At 47.6% G+C, this 17,354-nt stretch overlaps 1 protein-coding gene across 2 annotated transcripts in view; it reads left to right on the top strand.

The window, feature by feature from the left end:
- PXN (paxillin) overlaps nucleotides 1-17,354 on the top strand; it is a 49,362-nt gene that overhangs the window by 22,337 nt on the left and 9,671 nt on the right. Inside the window, exons 3-10 of one of the 2 annotated variants that reach the window (XM_027661523.1) lie at nucleotides 5,854-6,080; nucleotides 6,570-6,685; nucleotides 8,552-8,691; nucleotides 9,043-9,244; nucleotides 9,697-9,832; nucleotides 14,045-15,097; nucleotides 15,893-16,159; nucleotides 16,667-17,092. In XM_027661523.1, the coding sequence (XP_027517324.1) occupies nucleotides 5,854-6,080; nucleotides 6,570-6,685; nucleotides 8,552-8,691; nucleotides 9,043-9,244; nucleotides 9,697-9,832; nucleotides 14,045-15,097; nucleotides 15,893-16,159; nucleotides 16,667-17,092 (2,567 nt within the window). The remainder of the gene's footprint in view (nucleotides 1-5,853; nucleotides 6,081-6,569; nucleotides 6,686-8,551; nucleotides 8,692-9,042; nucleotides 9,245-9,696; nucleotides 9,833-14,044; nucleotides 15,098-15,892; nucleotides 16,160-16,666; nucleotides 17,093-17,354) is intronic. The other variant, XM_027661524.1, reaches the window with a different exon arrangement.

Genomic DNA, 17,354 nt, shown 5'->3' with positions numbered 1-17,354 from the left:
CTCTGTGTGGTGGCTGGATGAAAAATCCTGTCTCCAGCGTCACTCACTTCCCAGATGTCCCATGCAAGAAGCAGAGCTACAGGGAACATGCAGTTTGACGGATGCACAGATGTGGCTTTCAGCTGCTGAAAATGAAAGGCTGATATCTGAGGCATTTGAAGTGTCTTGCTTCAGTTATGCTTCCATTTCCTTCCCAGCAGTAGATGAGAAGTAGAAGAAAATTGACCACCATCCTTTTGATCTACTTATTATATTGATACTGCTGTGATTTGCTGTGTCAGCGGGGCTTAATAATCCTCAGTTCTTGAGAGAGATGAACTGCACGTGGAAATCTGAAGTTGTTTTCTCCTGGCAATAATGTTGTAGTCTTTGAGCTCAGTGAGGATGCTGTGTCTCTTCAGCCCTCACACAGGCTGGAGTTACCCTGGACGCACAGTAGCAGATGTGAATTTGTGGATGCCTTGCAGTGTAGGTTTTTACAGAGCTAATGCATAATGTTCTGCTTCACTGTGACACCTTAATCCAAGAGCATTTTTGAGATGCACAGGAAGGGGAGAGTGAACAAAGTATGTTTCCATATGCATGGGAAGATACATCTAAATATATATATATATATCTTTTTCTGTTTAGTAACTTCATTTTTTTAAGGGGGCTGAGTGCAGCTAAGATTTCTAGAAAAGGGTGTTGATGCATCAGTACTGAGGGGCCCTGGTGTTACCCATTCCTGTTCCATACCTTAGAGCAGTGCTGAGATCCCCAGGCTGGTGTTACTGCTCTTTGTCAGGCAAATCTGGGATGTGGGAAGCTGAGGAATGTGCCCCTGGCTGCACACAGGCCGTTCCTGCTGGAGGATACTGCAGGACAGCGAGTGCTGACACGCAGCGATGGTAGCAGGAGTTTGCCTTGGAGCCCCTGGAATGCGTGAGCTGTTCCTTGGCCCACAGAGGTGTGGGCTGGGGAGATAGCACAGGAATGTGCAGTCTGTAACTTGGGAGATGATTGCCCTTTTCAGTCCAGCTTGAACTGGTAAATGGAGCTTATCCTGAGGGACTGTCCTGCTCTTCCACCTTGCTGATTTTCTTGGTAAAAGGGCTTTTCCTGAGCGATCCAATGCATTGGGCATCAGCTTGAGAGTTCTTGTCCTGAGCTGTTGAAATGAGCAGCAGAGCTTTGGCAGGTGCTGGGAACTCCCCTGAAGCAACACAGTTGGTATTAAGGGTCTCTCATACATATCTAATGTAGGTGCAGAGCTGTATGGGGGATTTGTAGACCAAAATTCCAAGGAGCTCATAGTTAATAATGATTTTTGGGAAAAGGGAGAGAAGGGAGAGAGAAGCAAACTAATGTCCCTGGACCTCCAGATGCCTTGTGCTTTATAGCAGTAAAGGTATAAAAAATGGTGTCATTCTTTAACTGTCCCTCCTCCACAGGAAAATTCATGTTGAAAAACCACTTGAATGCAAACACCAGTGTCCTCCCATACTGGGGAGGATGTGGTTTGAGTAGCCCTCAGGCCTGAATGTGATTTCAATTGAGCATGTAATTTTTGGGTTGCCCAGTGGAGGGAGGAGGACTCTGTCCTTCTGTCTCATGTTTGCATGCAGCTTTATCAGGTGCTTGGCCAAGTTACCTGAGCCTGTGGAGGACCAGCTCTGAGATGCTCTTGTGCTGAGTTAGAGTTTTATCAGCTCTGCGACTGCTCCAGCATAGCCGTGACAAGCAAGAGCAGCTGAGTTGGTGGTATTTTAGCAGGTTTTCCTTTTCACACCCCACTGGGCAGCACAATGCTAATGGAGTGGAAAATACAGGTTTCTGTAGGCACAGCCCATGCCTGTGGGTAGGCTGAGCCCTACCAGGTCTTTGGAAACTGGACTGTGGTGATTCTGCTCCATGAACACATCTGTGAGTTGACATTTTGTCTGTGGGTTGTGTTAGTAGCTTGCTGTAGGGGTGAGAGTGGAAGGAGGGGTGATCCTGTGGAGGAGTAATGGCTTGAAAATCTAGTATAACCCTGTCTGGCTTACTTTGTTTCTGCAAAATCGCTAAATCTATCCTCTAGAGACAAATAAGTCTATGATATTTATCTTTGGGAGATCCTGCCTCCTAGAGCTGTGCCTGTAGCGTTGTAGAGAGTATTTGGGGCGGTGGTTGGAGCGGGTGAGGTCAGTGTGTGGTTGTTTGCAGAGCACTGGGCGGTAGCCCCGGGAGGCTGCAGCGTGTGCTGGTGTGAGATGCAGCTCCGTGGGGCGGTGCAGCACACGTGGCACCGGCAGAAAGTTTGTGTGCCTATAACGGGGACAGGTTCCCGGCTCTGAGGGGCTGAGCCAGTGAGGTGAAGGGAGTGCCAGAGTGGGCACCGCTGCGGGGTTTCCTTGCTCTGTCTGTGTGAGGATGTGGTGGTGCCCTCTCATGGATGGTGCCTGTGGGAACTGGCCTTGGGATGGTCCAGTCAGCTGCTTCCTACGGGTTGGGGGGGATTAAGTGGATGCTTAACACCTCCTGCAGCGCTGTCCCTCAGGAGTCACCTTGGGCAGGAACACTTCATTACCCAGCAAATCGATCGAGCCTTTAATATTTCTATTTAAGCATTTAATATTCCATTTAAGGAGCAGCTACTGTAGTGAACTCAGTGCTGTGACACGAGGCAGCACTGCACAAGGCACAGCATCCCTGTCACAGTTCATCAGGCTACAGCTGCTGGTCCCATTTGTGAGAGTGACACACCTTTTTTCCATTAATAAATCTCCCTTCTTTCCCACCATCTCTTATCTCACATTGTGTTCTGGTAGCGTTAAAAACTGCACAAATCCTAAATGAATGCACGGTGCTTTTGGACCTCTTGGGTTGAGGTGCTGCGCGGCAAACAAAGCGTTAATCCCTTTGGTTGATTTTTTTTTTTTTTGGTTGGGTTTTGAATGATTGCCTCAAATCGCGCTCTGGACTGCAGGACTCCTTGGGTTGACCTCCAAGGGAGCGATTTGCAGCCCGTGCCTTCCCTCCGGCACGGCGATGCTCGTGGGGTGGGATGGGCTCGGTGCCACTGCCGCTCTCCCCTGCCCTCCCCGGGGACGTTCTGCTGCCGATGTCGGGCCCTTTAAACGGGCGCAATTTCCCATTCCAGCAGAGCTTCAGGGACCTGTGGTTGCTGATGGGATTGGATCCGGAAACAGGAACGGAGAGGGACGCAAATGGGGAAGACCTTCCCTGTGTCGTGGCTGCGAGCTCGGAGGGAGCGGCCGGGGCGCAGGGAAGGGAGGACACAGGGTTTGCAGAACCTAGGGGTGAGCAAGCACAAGGAGAGGTCTTTTTCCACCGGGAAACCGGTGTGTGAGCGCCTGTCCTGCCCCCCGGGTTGGGGTGGTGCCTTCGTGCAGCTGCTTCGGTATCAGTTGTAAAGTTGGAGTTTGAGTAACCGAGTGATTCCTCTCCAGCCTTTTCTCCTCCCTCCGCTTCCCGTTCCTCGGCTCTGCCGTGTTTGCTCAAGTCAGGAAGGGGGAGGGTATGGGGGAAGTTAATCATTAATCTTAACTCCTTCGCAGCCATGGGGCTGAGTACTCCTGGTATTCCCAGACCAATCTTCCGCAGAGTTGTAAAAGTAAACGGGTACGTGTAGCCGGGCTCACTCTGTGCCCTTAGCAAAGGACGGTGCGTTTCTGTCCGATGGATCATCCAGCACAGCGCTGACCCGAGCAGGGCAGTTTTGAGGCGAGACAGTCACAGCTGCCCGTCCTGCAGTAAGGGCTGGAGGGTGGAAAAATGGTTTGGGTCCCCTCTGCAGGGCCAGAGGAGGCCAACACCCTCACGGGATTTTCACTTCCTGGTGGAGTTTGATTTGCCTTTGTCATTGGAGGGGAGAAACAAAAACCACTCCTTCTCGGCCAGCACTTCTCTGGGAGGTTGTGTGCATGAAACTTCCAGTCATAGGACCTGCCTGACTGTAGGAATTGCAGCTCATCGGCAGTTCCCTGGAGGTATGTGCCTTTCACTCTGGAATCCACCAGCTGTTCTTTTGCTTAAAAAGAAGATTCAGTTCATTTTTCCCCAGCTGCAGAATGCTTGTATCCTGTCAGAGAATCTGCTTCTGGGGAATTTTGGCCCCTCTAGGAAGATGCCTATGATTTAAATGATTTGGAGCATTTTTTTAGCTAAATGAAAGGTGTATAGAATTAATTTAACACAGTATTTAATTTGCTAATGGCTGTATTCTGTTTTCTGAGTGCAGGACTGCCTTTTTTTTTTATTATTTATTTTGTGAAGCTTTGGGTTTTCGTAGAGGAATATAAAAGCAGCACCTTCCTCATCTTCTAATGCTGTAATACTGTCCTCTTTTAATGTATTTTCCTGAAGGCTTGCTAAGTGCATTGGCTGCTGTGGGCTGCTGTGCTCAGGAGGTGGCTCAGGGCTGGCAGGTGCTGCCCTGGGAGCCATGGGCAGCCATTAGGGCGAGCAGTTGCTCAGTTGCTATTCTGGTGCCACCAGATAATTCCAGGTCCTTGTGACCCCAGTGGGGGACACTGCAGGATGGCCACGCTCAGGATGAGCCCTCACACCCCAAACCTGAGTGTGAGTTCCTGCTGTGTGTGGGAGAAAGAACCTGCTGAGACTAAAGACAACTGGGTCTGTGCAGGGGGATCCAGGGATTTCAGAGAGCCTCCCCTCCTGATTGTGCTGAAGTTGTGTTATTTTCTGGCTGAATTCCACATCCCCAAAGGGACCTGCCAGGTATGTCCTGATGCTCCTACAGTTGAGAGTGCCGGTGTCCCTGGTGAGCTGACTCTCTAACAGCCTTCACAAGGTGTGTCCAAGTGCTGCTGCCCCAGCAGAAAGCTGGGAATGCAGCCAGAGAGGCTTTCTTTAGAAAGTGAGCACAGCACAGACCTGCAGGCACTCGCTGGAGTTCCCCCTCCAGGGACTGCAGTGGGCTCTGCAGGGTGGGCTCACAGGTCAGAAGGTCCAACAGGTTGGGATTTGCCAGTGAGTCACCGCAGAGGAGGGCAGGGTTGGGAATGGGCAGAGGATGGTTTGCATGGAGAAATGTGGAAAGCTGGGAATGCCTTTTTTATGCCTTGTCTCTGAGGGAGAGCATTTTTCAGCTTTAATTTTTCTGAGAGGTGCTAACTGTATGACGTGGGTCCTCTCCCTGGCATGAGTGACAGTGTTTTAGCTGGTGGAAGTTTTCCTGCTCTTCAGGAATTTGTGAGCAGTCTCCACCCAGCTAGTTGAGAATTGTTTCCAGGAGAAGAAATGGCGTTTACCTGGCAGCCTCTGGAAACTAGTTAACTGTTTGTATGATGTACTGAGAGGGACTTTTATTAGGAAAATGGAAGCATGTACTTCTGCTGCACCAGTGGACTGATCTGAACGTTTCATGCTTCTTCCACTACCTTAGACTCTGAAGAAAACACCTCCTGAGATCTTGTTTCCTGCAGAAGGCAGTGCCTGCGGCCACAGTAAATGACTCCGTGATGATGTGGAGCCTGTAATTAGTCTGTGTCAATATCCTGTTGCGAGTAGATCTCCTGGCAGGTTTTGCCTGGCTTGCTCTTCTGCAGGGGGCAGTGAGACTATGGATCCCTGTTGTTGGGTGGTTTTCCAGTTCAGACAAAAATCTGGGACTGACACAGCTGTTCTGACTGGTTTATTACATCTTGGTGGGTTTTTTTGTAGTAGAAGTTTGATTAACTCATTCATTCCTGGGCAGCAATAATGTTTTTCAGGGCATTTGGTAGATTACTCTAGTTGGAAAGTCTTCCCAGAAACCTTCTGATACAGATACTTTGAATGAGAAAAAGGAGACAAAGCTGTAGTCCAGGCTTTTACCATTTTGATTTTTCTTTTTTTGCTTTCTTGCAGACGCCTTACTGGCAGATCTGGAATCCACCACCTCACATATCTCCAAGCGACCAGTGTTTCTCACAGAGGAAACACCTTACTCCTACCCAACTGGAAACCACACGTACCAGGAGATTGCTGTGCCCCCTCCAGTGCCCCCACCACCTTCCAATGAGGCCCTGAATGGAACTGTGATTGACCCCTTAGACCAGTGGCAACCCAACACACCCAAATACAGCCACCAGCAAGTAAGTGGATGTGGGAGGGTGCAATGCTTGGTTTGTGGGTGCAGTATCTCTCAAGAAAGTAAAGAGGAGGAATAGGAAGAAGTGATGATGAGTTTGGCTATGAACAGAGGAGGGAAATGGGGAGAGGTGTGGGGTTTTATTAGAACTAACTGGCTGGAGCAAATGGCACAAAAGAATTTGAAACCCATAGTCATTGTTTGACAAAATGGTGGCGTGATGAGATTAGTGTTAGTCATCTGCCTTGTAGCCTGTGGGAAGCAGACTGGGGGTTTCCAGCACAGAGCTGCGACTCATAGGCAAGTCTGAAGTAAGTGGAGAACAGTTGTTCCTGGTGTAACTCATCTGATAAAGGCTAGCTTGACTAAAGAGCAGATTTTTTAGAAGTTCTGCTGGGCTTTGTTCTGCCCTATCCGTGTTTGGGTTTGCAATGCAGTAAGGTACATATTTGCTTTGTGTTCTCTGTTTCCAATGCAAATCTCATTTCCACAGCCTCAGTCCCAGTCTCCTATATACAGCTCTAGTGCCAAAAGCTCCAGTGCCTCGATTCCTAAAGACGGGCTCAGCTCTCCTTCTCCCCGTGCCAGTGAAGAGGAACACGTCTACAGGTATCTTGTCCCTGTTAAGAGATAAGCCTGACTCACAACTTGAGCCTGCTGTGGCTCAAGCTGCCTTCTATAAGTGGAAACAAACACTGCTCCCTGTGTGTGTTAGGTTGCCTTGTGTCAGTTTTGATTACCTCTTTTGTAACACGCCACCTTAACTTTCGTACTCACTTCAAACACTGACCTGTCCCTTTGGCTTGCTCAGCTGCAAGAGGTTAAGGATCCATCAGACAGAGCAGGATCTGGATTGTGTTGTGAAGGATATGATTCAGACACAAGTGACAAATCCATCCCCCTGTTAAGCAGCACAAAAGTTCTTTGGGAGATGGGTGGCCTTTGGGTCAATTAAACCAGGGAACTCAGTATCTGTGCAGTGACTTGAATTTTCGGGTAAATTTGAACCTCTTACAACTCTGTCTCAGTAGGTGATTGATAGATAACAAGTTTATACTCACAAAGGCAGCTACTCTTACTCTGAGAGATTGGAGGAGTATCCTGTGCAGTGGCACAGACCTTTCTGCTGACATGGGGATGAGTGAGGAAGAGGCTGTCAGAACTTCATCCTGGACACCTTTTTACAGTCTGCAGACTGGTGTTTCTTTGGTGTCATGTTCTAACCATGCCAGCTCTTTCTGCTGAGCAGGAAGTTGCTTCCAACCAGAACTAACTCTGGGTAGAGGCAGGCCTAGCCAGGGATGGCCCAATGGAGGCAGTAATTGTAATTTTTTCAGATGACTGCATGTAATTAGCACGAAATGGAGGTAATTACAGCCATAAGTCCTCCTGTGCAAGGGTCTGGCATGGCTTGGTTCTGTTGTGAATTCTAGCTGGTGTGTGGGTTTGGGATGAAGTATGTTCTTCTCAGATTGCAGTTGTGGATTTTTCAGTCTGAAGAGAAGGATAATAAATGCCCTTATGGAATTCATAATTGTCACCGGTGTTACAGGTGTCAGAGTCCTTAAACCTGTTAGATATTAACTTTCTGAGCATAATGTGGTCCTGTGAACAAGGCAGAAGTTCCCATTTTCGATTTGGAAAGTATCTTGTTGATAAAATAAGAACCTCTAGAGCATTAGAAATTGTTCCTTCATTTGTAAAACGAGGAAAAAAACATTTCCCTGCCATGGACGATGGGAGGAAGAGTGTTACTACAGTGCAATTACTATAAAAATCACTGCATTGGTGATTTTTGCTTTGAAACATTCTGCAGTTCTATGTGGTAAATGATATCATCCATATAAGATCATCTGTAATTGTAGCCAGTGTTTTATACACGCTTGTGTATCTCACACAGTAGAAAATATATCAAATTACTTTCTTATAAATTGATTAGAAGTCACCAAATTAAACCTTTGAGGACTTGAGTGTTGCAAGAGGTTATCACATAACCTCTTGGTTCTGAGTTTTTGCTGATAGCGTGAGGTTTGTACTTTGCCTCTCTCTCCAGTCTGTGCTAGCCCTGCATTCCCTCACTTCAGGGAGGAGGGTTTTGCTGCTTGATGTGGTGTCAGCAGAAACAAGTCATTTTCCTGTATGTGAGCTAATGGTTCTGCTGCTGTTCTGTGCATTTTGGATTTGCATTCAGTTAACTCTTTCCTACAGGGCTGGGCAGCTCATAGTCCTAAAATAAGGCCCTGTCCATCAATGTTCCATCCAATATTTCTTCATGACTGACGACTGGAGATGTGCCTAAGGAGTGGCTGTGTTTAGTCATGTCACAAAGCACACATCTTCCTTCCCCCAGAGCTAAAAGCATCAACCTGAAGAGAGCACAGTACATGTATAAACTTTAGGAACCTAATACGAGTTTCCCTCCATCCTTCTGCTGTATCTTGACACAGAAGTTTTCACGTTTCCCTTTATCTTTAGTTTCCCGAACAAGCAGAAGTCTGCGGAACCATCTCCCACCATGACCAGCTCCTCTCTGGGCAGCAACCTCTCAGAACTGGACAGACTCCTCCTGGAACTGAATGCTGTTCAGCATACACCTGCCAGTGGCTTCCCAGCAGGTGAGGAATAGCGAGACATTTGGTATGAGTGGGTACTTTCATTCTCAGAATAGTAGCCTGGTTTTTCCTTCCAATGTCCTTCCTGAGGGAGACCCCTCCAGCCCTTGATCAAAGGTTCCTTTAATACGGGTGAGGCACCCTGCTCAAAGCAAGGCCAACTTCAAAACTGGCTCTAACTAAAGTTTCAAAGTTAGATTAGGTTGCTCAGGCCCTTGTACTGTTAGGTTCTTAATATCCTCAAAGATGGATGTTCCACAAGATTTCTGGACAGTTTGTTGTTCTTGCCTGTGATTACCATGTATGTGTGGAACTGGGGCTCTGAAGGGCTCTCTTCTGCTCCCCTTTCTTCAGATGAAGCTGGCAGAAGCCCATCACTGCCCAGCGTGGCTGGACCTCACTACGTTGTCCCAGAGAACAGCAGCTCTGGGGGAGGGAAGGCTGCACCCCCGACAAAGGAAAAGCCAAAGCGAAACGGTGCCCGTGGGATCGAAGATGTGCGTCCCAGTGTGGAGAGCCTGCTGGATGAGCTGGAGAGCTCCGTGCCGAGTCCAGTGTGAGTAATGTTTTGCTTGGATGGGGTGGGACAGCTCCTGTGGGATTGGTGACTGCAGTGTAGGGGCAACTGCTGCAGTAGAGCAAGGGATGGAAGACGGGCTTTGTCTAAAGGGTCAGAAATAAAGTGGGCACATGAAGATGCTGCTGCTGCTCTGTTACCTACTCCTGGGTGAAAAAATGCATGTCATGGGTGAGCTGACCACAAATGCCCACTGTCTGACAAAATGAGCGTTCAGTCATTGTCTGTGTCTTGTGCATGTGAGACTGGGCAGAGAGGCAAGGCCTGCTTGTGTTGGAGAGGTTGGGGGAGGGTTGGCCGGGGTGGGCCATGCTGAGGAAACTCCTCATTCTCTGCTTGCTCAGGGGAGCAGTGGGACTTCCAGTCTAGGAGTGCCCTCCCAGGTTAAACGCACTCTTTTTTAATTTTATTTTATTTTTTTCCCCTCCCAGGCCTGCCATCACTGTGAGCCAGGGTGAGGTGAGCAGCCCCCAGCGGGTCACAGCCAGTCAGCAGCAGACCCGCATATCTGCTTCCTCAGCTACACGAGAACTGGATGAGCTGATGGCATCTCTCTCTGACTTTAAGGTACCCTGTCAGGACACATTAATACATCTGTCCCTCCCCACCCCTGGTCTCTCTTGCCTTTTAGCCACATCTTCTGACTTTGTTTGGTCTCCAGAATGCCCTCTTTACCTCTCACACTTGCCCTGAGAAACTTCCTGTGGTGTATTTGTGCTTTCTGAGTGCTGCTGTAGGTGTTCTTGACTGCTATAAATTCTCATCACTGGCAGGATAAGACAGTTCTGGGATCTGTTTTTCCTTCAGTTCTGCAGTTTGTCTGTTTGCCAGAGATAATGAGCTTTGTTACTGCTCAGTACAGGGTGAATTATTTTGCTGTGCTAAAACTTAATGAGAAGGAGGGGGCATGGGACACCACTCTGCTTACTGACAGAGAACAGGCCCTTCTGTTCTGTGGGATGACCCTCCTCTCTGGAGTGTGTTCACCCTGATGTGCTTTCCCTGAGAAGGATCTTCCAGGCACGTGATGTGAACACTGAAGCCTTTACATCAGAGAGTTGGAGATTTCAAAGGTTTTATCTTAGAACAAACCTTCTTATTCACCTCAAAATGGGATTAAAGTTTGAGCCTCTTGTGGGGGCAGAGGATGGCAAATATCATTCAGAATCTTGTTTGGAAATTAAACTATTGTATTAGAAAAGAACTGCTATTTCAGTCACAAGTAGCACATAAAAGTCCCATAATAGCATAATTCCAGGATTAACTTGCCTATGGTCCTCTTGAAACATGAGGCACTTGGCACTTGGATAACTTGTTCTTCATTCATATAGGTATGTTACCATTCCTGTACTAGATGATTAACTGTGGAGGTTATTTTCATGAGACTTCATTTACATAATCATAGCAAAATGAAAAATATTTTCTCACTTTCTACTTTCAGCTGTTTTGCTTGTAGCCTTACTATTGACTTGAATTTGTTCTGAGAGTGGTGGAAAAAGCAAATATGCTAGATATTCTCTTTGTTAGATTTGCCTTTCTTACATACACAGGCAAGTCTGCTTTCTAATCCCAAGGAAGTCCCTAACTTTCTGTTTTATCCTCATATGGAAGATTCTGCCAGTAGTTGGTGTTTCTTGTCTGTGCTGAGCTCCATCCCCTCCTAGATGACTTTAGGTGGGGCAGCCAGGGCTGAGATGTTTTGTGAGGAGAGGTAGAGGGGACATTCAGTGACAGCTTTGCTGTTCTTTCTGTGCCATTTGGGTTCCATGGAGGTTGATACAATACCCAGAGTTGTGACCAAGTGTGTGAGTTCAGAACCCAGCAGTGAACACACACACGCCCTGAGGGGCTTGGCTTGCCTTGTGCTTGCTGGAATGGAACTCAGTCTGCTGTTTCTGGCACATGCACTTAATTTTGTGAGAATCTGGGAGTTACTCACTGTTTTCTCTAGACTTAGTGTAGTGTGTATTCAGTCAATTGCAAATATTGACACCTTAGTGTTGCCTTTTTTCTCCATATTAGGTCCTAGGGTGTATGCAGGGTATCCACAAGCATTTGTTCAGCCTGATTGAAACACTGCAGTGTTGTGAAGCTGGAGAGAATTCACACTTGTGCTGCTGGCATTCCCTGCCCTGCCCCTTCCATGTGCTCTGGGAGCTGAGCACAGTGGCCTCGTGCCCCTGCTGCTTTTATCAGGGCTCAGAAAACAAGCTCAGGGTGTGGCTGCTGCCACCAGCCTTTGCTCCCAGGTGAGCTCTTGGCAACTGAGAATGACCTTGCCCAGCACAGGTGTTTTCCTGGCAAGATACAAGGAGGGGACATTTTTAAGTGTGGGTGTTCCAATACTTTGCAGTCTTGAATCTCCAGTAAAACCTGTGTGACAGAGACAAGGTGCTTTCTGTAATGCTGCCTGCCTTCCTGGCTTGGTTTCTGGTTGACCTCTGAGAGCGAACTGAAACGTAGAAAGATTTTAAGATTTCACCCTTTACAAACACAGCAGTCGTATTTTTGTGAGGCATTGAGATCATCTGTGTCTGAACATTCTTCCTGGAGCACAAATAACATGGTTTCTGTGATCATTTTCCTTTTGTTAATGATGTCATTGACTCTTTTTGAGTTATTTTCCTTTTTTCCTGTCCTCCACATTGCTTCATTTTCCCTTCAGTCCTTTTTGTTTGGTTATACCTCCTCTATTTGTGCCAGCTAGTGGTGTTAACTTGTCTGTAAAAATGTATTCTGGTCTGTGCCAGTGTCTGAATATAAGGGAGAGAAGTGAAGTTTTTCCAAAGGTGAAAGATGAAAGGCTACTGCTCGAGTACCAGACCTATGTGTGATTGCAGGAAATAGGACAGAAAACCTAAGTATGGTGTGTAACTAGTTGGAGTTGGTTGTTGGTACAACTAGAAGTTGCAGTAGATGGGCATGAAGGAGTGGAGGGCACTGGTGCTTGATTTCCCTGGTACTCCAGAGTAAGAGGTGCAGTTACAGGCTGATACATCACCCTTTTATCATCTTTTGCTCACTTTAATAGAGTTGCTCATTCTTTTTGCTTACAGAGTCCATTTGATTTTGGTTATCTAGCTCATCAGTCAGCAGGCACTGAGATCACTTAATGCACTTGTTTTTTCACCCTCTGCCATTTCTGTGTAATGTGATGCCTGCTTACTGCATAGCTGGATGCTGGTAGTTAACTATTCTGTTACTGTTGGGTGCTTACCCATTGCTCTTTATTTTGGAACTAATATGGTTTTGATACGTTGGAAATACTGACTTCTGAGAGAAATGTTAGTCTTGCCTTAAAAATTACTGACTTCATTAGGAAGCTGTGAACCACAGCATCAAACCAGGTTACTTTTACAGGTGCATCCAGCTTAGGCAGAATACTGGGAAATCACCTCTTTTTTACTGAATGTACTTATGGTGGGCCTTGCTGTGCTTCTCAGGGAGAAGAGCAGGCTGAAATTAATTTTGGTCTCCTATTGCTCTTCCCTTTCTGGGCACTGCTGTTGTGACTTTGCTGATATGTGTGTGTGTGCCAGCTCCTCAGGATGGCAGCAGCTTAGGGCAGCTCAAGGTTATGACTCTTCCATCTACTGACAGGTTTTATGTATGTTGTGGTTAATTTTATCCTTTTATTCATGATAAGCATCTCAGAAAGGTAAGTAGAGACTGAGATACCATACATGAGGCTTAGGAAGTTATGTGCCCTGCTACCTGACAGTGTAAGGATCTGCCTGCTTGAGGCTTCTTTGGAAAATATGACTAGGAATCAGAGCAGGTCTGGATAGCTCTTGGATTTGGAAATCCTTTGTGGATACATTTTTAAAACAGAAGGCTCAGCGTTGGTCTTAGGTTGACCTGCTGTGTGAACTTGTCCAAGCCACTGTTCTGATTTTCCCTTTTTAAGAAAAAAGGAGTAATACCAGTTTGTCTCCTAGAGTTTAGCCAGGAACCACTGGAAATGGGGAAAGAAGGACCCATGATCTTTTGTTTTCAAAAGACCCTGTAAGTCAAGGATAACCAAACCCACTGCATTAGTTGCTGTTCTTAGAGTGTATTTTGGATCAAAATTAATACTGATTTTATTACAATGTCAATGTGGAGACTTTGGCCTGAGGGAAAGATGTTAATCTGCCACCTAAGCAATGCTCACAAGGGCATGGAGTGACTGACAGACTCATATAGATTCAGTGTGTGCCACGTCCAAGGTGAGATTAGTGATGTGAATAGAACAAAGCCCATGTCATCTGCTCTTGCTGTGAATGCCCTGAAGCTTTGTTTTCACTGCCATGAATTCAGCCAACTGGAGCATTTTATTAGTGTATCAAGAAGAAAATGTCATGCTTTGTTCTCTTCATTGATTGAGGTTTTTTTCAGCTTTGAAATATAAAATTTACATGTCTGTCTGTTAATAAGTTGAAAAAGTGACCTTTCCTCACAGCCCAGACATTCCTGGGTTTGTGTCTGGCTTCCCAGTGGCCGTGACGTGCCCCTGTCACAGCTGCAGGTGAACACGTGAGCTGTCACTCAGGAGGAGGCACAGGAAAAGGATCTCGGTGGCTGCAGAACTCATGTGAAGATCAGCACAATGTCATACTGGTTCTGCTCTTTGCTATCTCACTTTCTTTCCTTACTCCTGGAAGTAAGGCTTTGGATCAACATGGCTTTTTGATTTGAAGTTGATTGTTAAAATGCTTAATTCTTTGCTTTTTTCCCCCCTTCTCCTTACATCTGTCTTTATCTCTTTCTCTCCTTATTCCTTCTGTCTCCTTTTTGCAGACTAGTTCCACTATGTCTCTGATTTCTGAACCCTCCCTAGAACCAGTTCCCAGCTCAGCAAATGCAGACTCCAGCGACACCCCTCCCAGTTTAACAGTGCTGCCCCACTCCAAACACCCTTCTGCTACTCACAGTGGGGACTGGACAGTGCCACCATGTGCCCCCTCAGCAGGACTCTGTGCTGAGAGAGGCAGTGACACTGCAGTGCTGGCTGTTCCAGGGCATCCTGCTGCCCCTCCACCTGTGCCCCGTTTGACACAAGCAGTCCCTGTGCCCCCACCACGCAGCTCTTCTGGTTGTGCTACTCGTGGGGAGCAGGTGACTTCTGCAAGCTTGGCTCAGCTGAGCAGAAAGCCTGACTTTTCTAGAAACTCCTCCCAGGCTCTGCCAGCTTCCAGTGTGGAGCTTCGCTGTAGACCTGCTGATATGGAGGCACGAGGCCTGGGCTATGATTTGGCAAAAGAGACTGAGAAGAAGGAGCAGAGAACTGACCCCAAAATCTCAAGTATATCCATTTCAAATGCTTCAGATGGTCAGGGGAAGGGGCAGGTACCCAAAGAGCTGGATCAGCAGGGAGCATTGATGGACAAGTCAGCCCTTTCCTCCCTGGGCAGAAGTGTGGAAACAGCTTTAGATGAGCTGTGGGCCCTGGAGCTGCCTGCACATGCACCAGAGATACATGCAAAGAATGACAGCGTTTTGGATTCTGTTTATGAACCCTCTGTTGTTGCCCTGGATCGGTGGGATGTCTTCCCAGACACTAAAAACCAGCTGGGCTATGTAGTGGAACAAGGACAGGAGGTAAAAGCTGAAGTGCCTCATGAAACCAAGGTAGATAATGGTCCTGATCTGGGCAAGAAGAGGCAGGGCAGGGACAGAACTCCTAGGAAGGCAGGTACTGCTAACATGAACAAAGCCAGAGGAGACCAGGACAAAGAGCAGTTCAGAAGCTCTGCAGCCGCTCCGGAATCTCCTGAAAACTTTGGGAAAGCTGAATGGGATCTGCCATGTGTCTCCAAACCACCCATTGAGAGGATTTCTGCATCAGGCCAGGCAGGCACTGAGCGAATGTAGGAGTAGGACAAGTCCTAGCTAGGACTGTTCTGCCAGCACACTAACACTGTGTGTGTGGAGCGAGTGTGCCCGGGCTCACCCACACTAACAGCATGGGGCTCTGAGCAGGGTCCCTGCAGCTGCATGGCATGGAGCTTTGGAACCCTCGGCTTTGTCTTGTGCTCTCTCCTGCATGTCACTCAGCAGCACAGAACACAGCAGTCTGTAGGGGTTTCCTCATGAAAGGGACTTCTGTTCCCTAGTTGGGGTGAGGTTCAGTCCTTACAGACCTCTGAAAAGTAGCGAAGGCTGTTTCATGGCACTGGAGGATGTTCCTGATTGGGATGGCAGCTCCTCTGCTCGCCTTTTTAGGTCCCATTACTGGAGCTGTTGGTATTTCTTCCCGTGCTGGAAGCACACTTTGTTCACCAAGAGCCTTGTGCCTGTCAAGGGCAAACACAAAGAGCCTGCTCTGTGCCCTTGTGATGCTGAGGTTTCTGTAATGCTCAGTGGAGTGGTCATGCTGCACCTCCTATCTTGGCTTCCCTCTGGTTAATCTTTCCCTTCCTTTTCTAGACAGTTATTTTTGGCTGCTGTGATTATCCTTACAGGGTTTTTCCTTGCACTGAGTCACTGTTCTGGGCTGTGCCAAGAGGAATTTTGGCATTGTGGAATAAATGTCATCACTCTTCCTGCTCACAATTGTCACTAATGTCTTTGAGTTTGTGCTGTTGCATCTTGGGGCTTGCTGTGACATTGCTCTTCTCTGCTGATACTTTCGCCTTTGTCATTTAGATTAAATCTTTAATCAAGAGGACGAAAGAGACTGCGAATGTGCATCCAATGTCTCGGGACCTCTCTCCAAGGCGTAAGCTAGGTCCTGCCATATTCCACAAGACTGAGTCCCAAGATCGCTTGATTGAAGAGCTGCAGGACAGACTGGGCATCGCTGAGCAGGAACAGGAGGAATGGCAGAGCCAGGATGCCTGGCTGACAGAGGGGGTCATTGTCACTGCCAGACCCCGGGGGGAAGAGCAGAGTGGTGGACAGCAAGTAGAGAAGGTAGAAAGCTGGGACGTGTGCTGGGAAATCCCAGCATGTCCCTCTGCCCAGATAGCATTGTGTGGTGGTGCAGATTGAGTGTCCTAAGCCACTTGAAATGAAGGACTAACTCTTTCTGTTCACCCTTCTCTGGCCTGAGAAGGAAAGCAGCATGTGGTTCTAGTTCTGGGTGTTTAAGAATTAGAGTGGGATCTGAGGAAGCTGGTGATAGTATCTGTTTATGCAGCCTGCTGCTATCACATGTCGAATGTCTCTGTGGGGATTATTTTTAAATCCACACTGGGAAGCCTGTCATAGAGGGTTTTTTTTTTTTGCTCAGTGCTGTACCTGTGCAGGACATTTTGGGGGTAAGATGATGCTCTTCCTTGAGCTACACACTACGTTTTCTAATCCCCTTTTCTTTTCTTGCTGCTTTTCTCCCTTAGATAAACATACTGGTAACAGCCAGTTCCTTGTTGGTTCCTCTTTGGATTTATTCACCTTTCTTCTTCCTCCGTGTCTTTCTAGGTGGTTTTTCCTCCAGAATCCCCGCTCCTCCCAAGGAGGACGGTCTCTGTTTCAGCCTCTTCCCAGCTCCAACCTTCCAAAGAAGCTGCAAAGACAGTCCCTGCTAATGCTGCTCCCTCTCATGTCTCTGGGCCTGGACCTCTCCTCCCACTTCCACCTCAGCCTTCCCATGTGCCATCTACCCCAGCTCCTAGTCCAGTCTCTTCCTCTTCCTTCAGCTTGGCTCCCCAGCCTCTCTTCCAGTGGGGAACTTCTGATGATGATTATCATGAGGTTTCTGTTGTGGGCACCCCTCCATCTGAGGATCCCAGGCATTCCTGTTCTCCTCAGACCTGGACCCCAAGCACCAAGACAGTTGTTTCTGTTGGCTGTCAGACTGAAAATGAAGCTTTCTTCCCAGAAATGCAGACAGGCTTCTCTCCTCTGGTTTGTGTTTTTAGCAGTGTTTTCCAATCCAACTACTGCTTGTAACTTGATAGCTCAGTAGATGCAGTGTTCAGGTAAGGGCTGGTATGAACTGCTGGGTAGGAGAGAGGATTTATGGACAAGCCCAGCTGTAGCATTGCAGAGTACATGTCTGTGCAATAAGCTGCTGGGGTGTGTGGGTCATGTCTGTCCTGACAGGCACTTTGTGCAGCAGGGACTCCATTTCCCTCTGAGATTAAGAAGGTAACTCTGAAACACAACC

The sequence above is a fragment of the Corapipo altera genome, unplaced genomic scaffold (assembly GCF_003945725.1).
Source record: "Corapipo altera isolate COAL_440 unplaced genomic scaffold, ASM394572v1 150, whole genome shotgun sequence".
Lineage (NCBI taxonomy): Eukaryota > Metazoa > Chordata > Aves > Passeriformes > Pipridae > Corapipo > Corapipo altera.
Note: the sequence above shows the minus strand (reverse complement) of the source record. Positions and strands in the feature narration are given on the sequence as shown.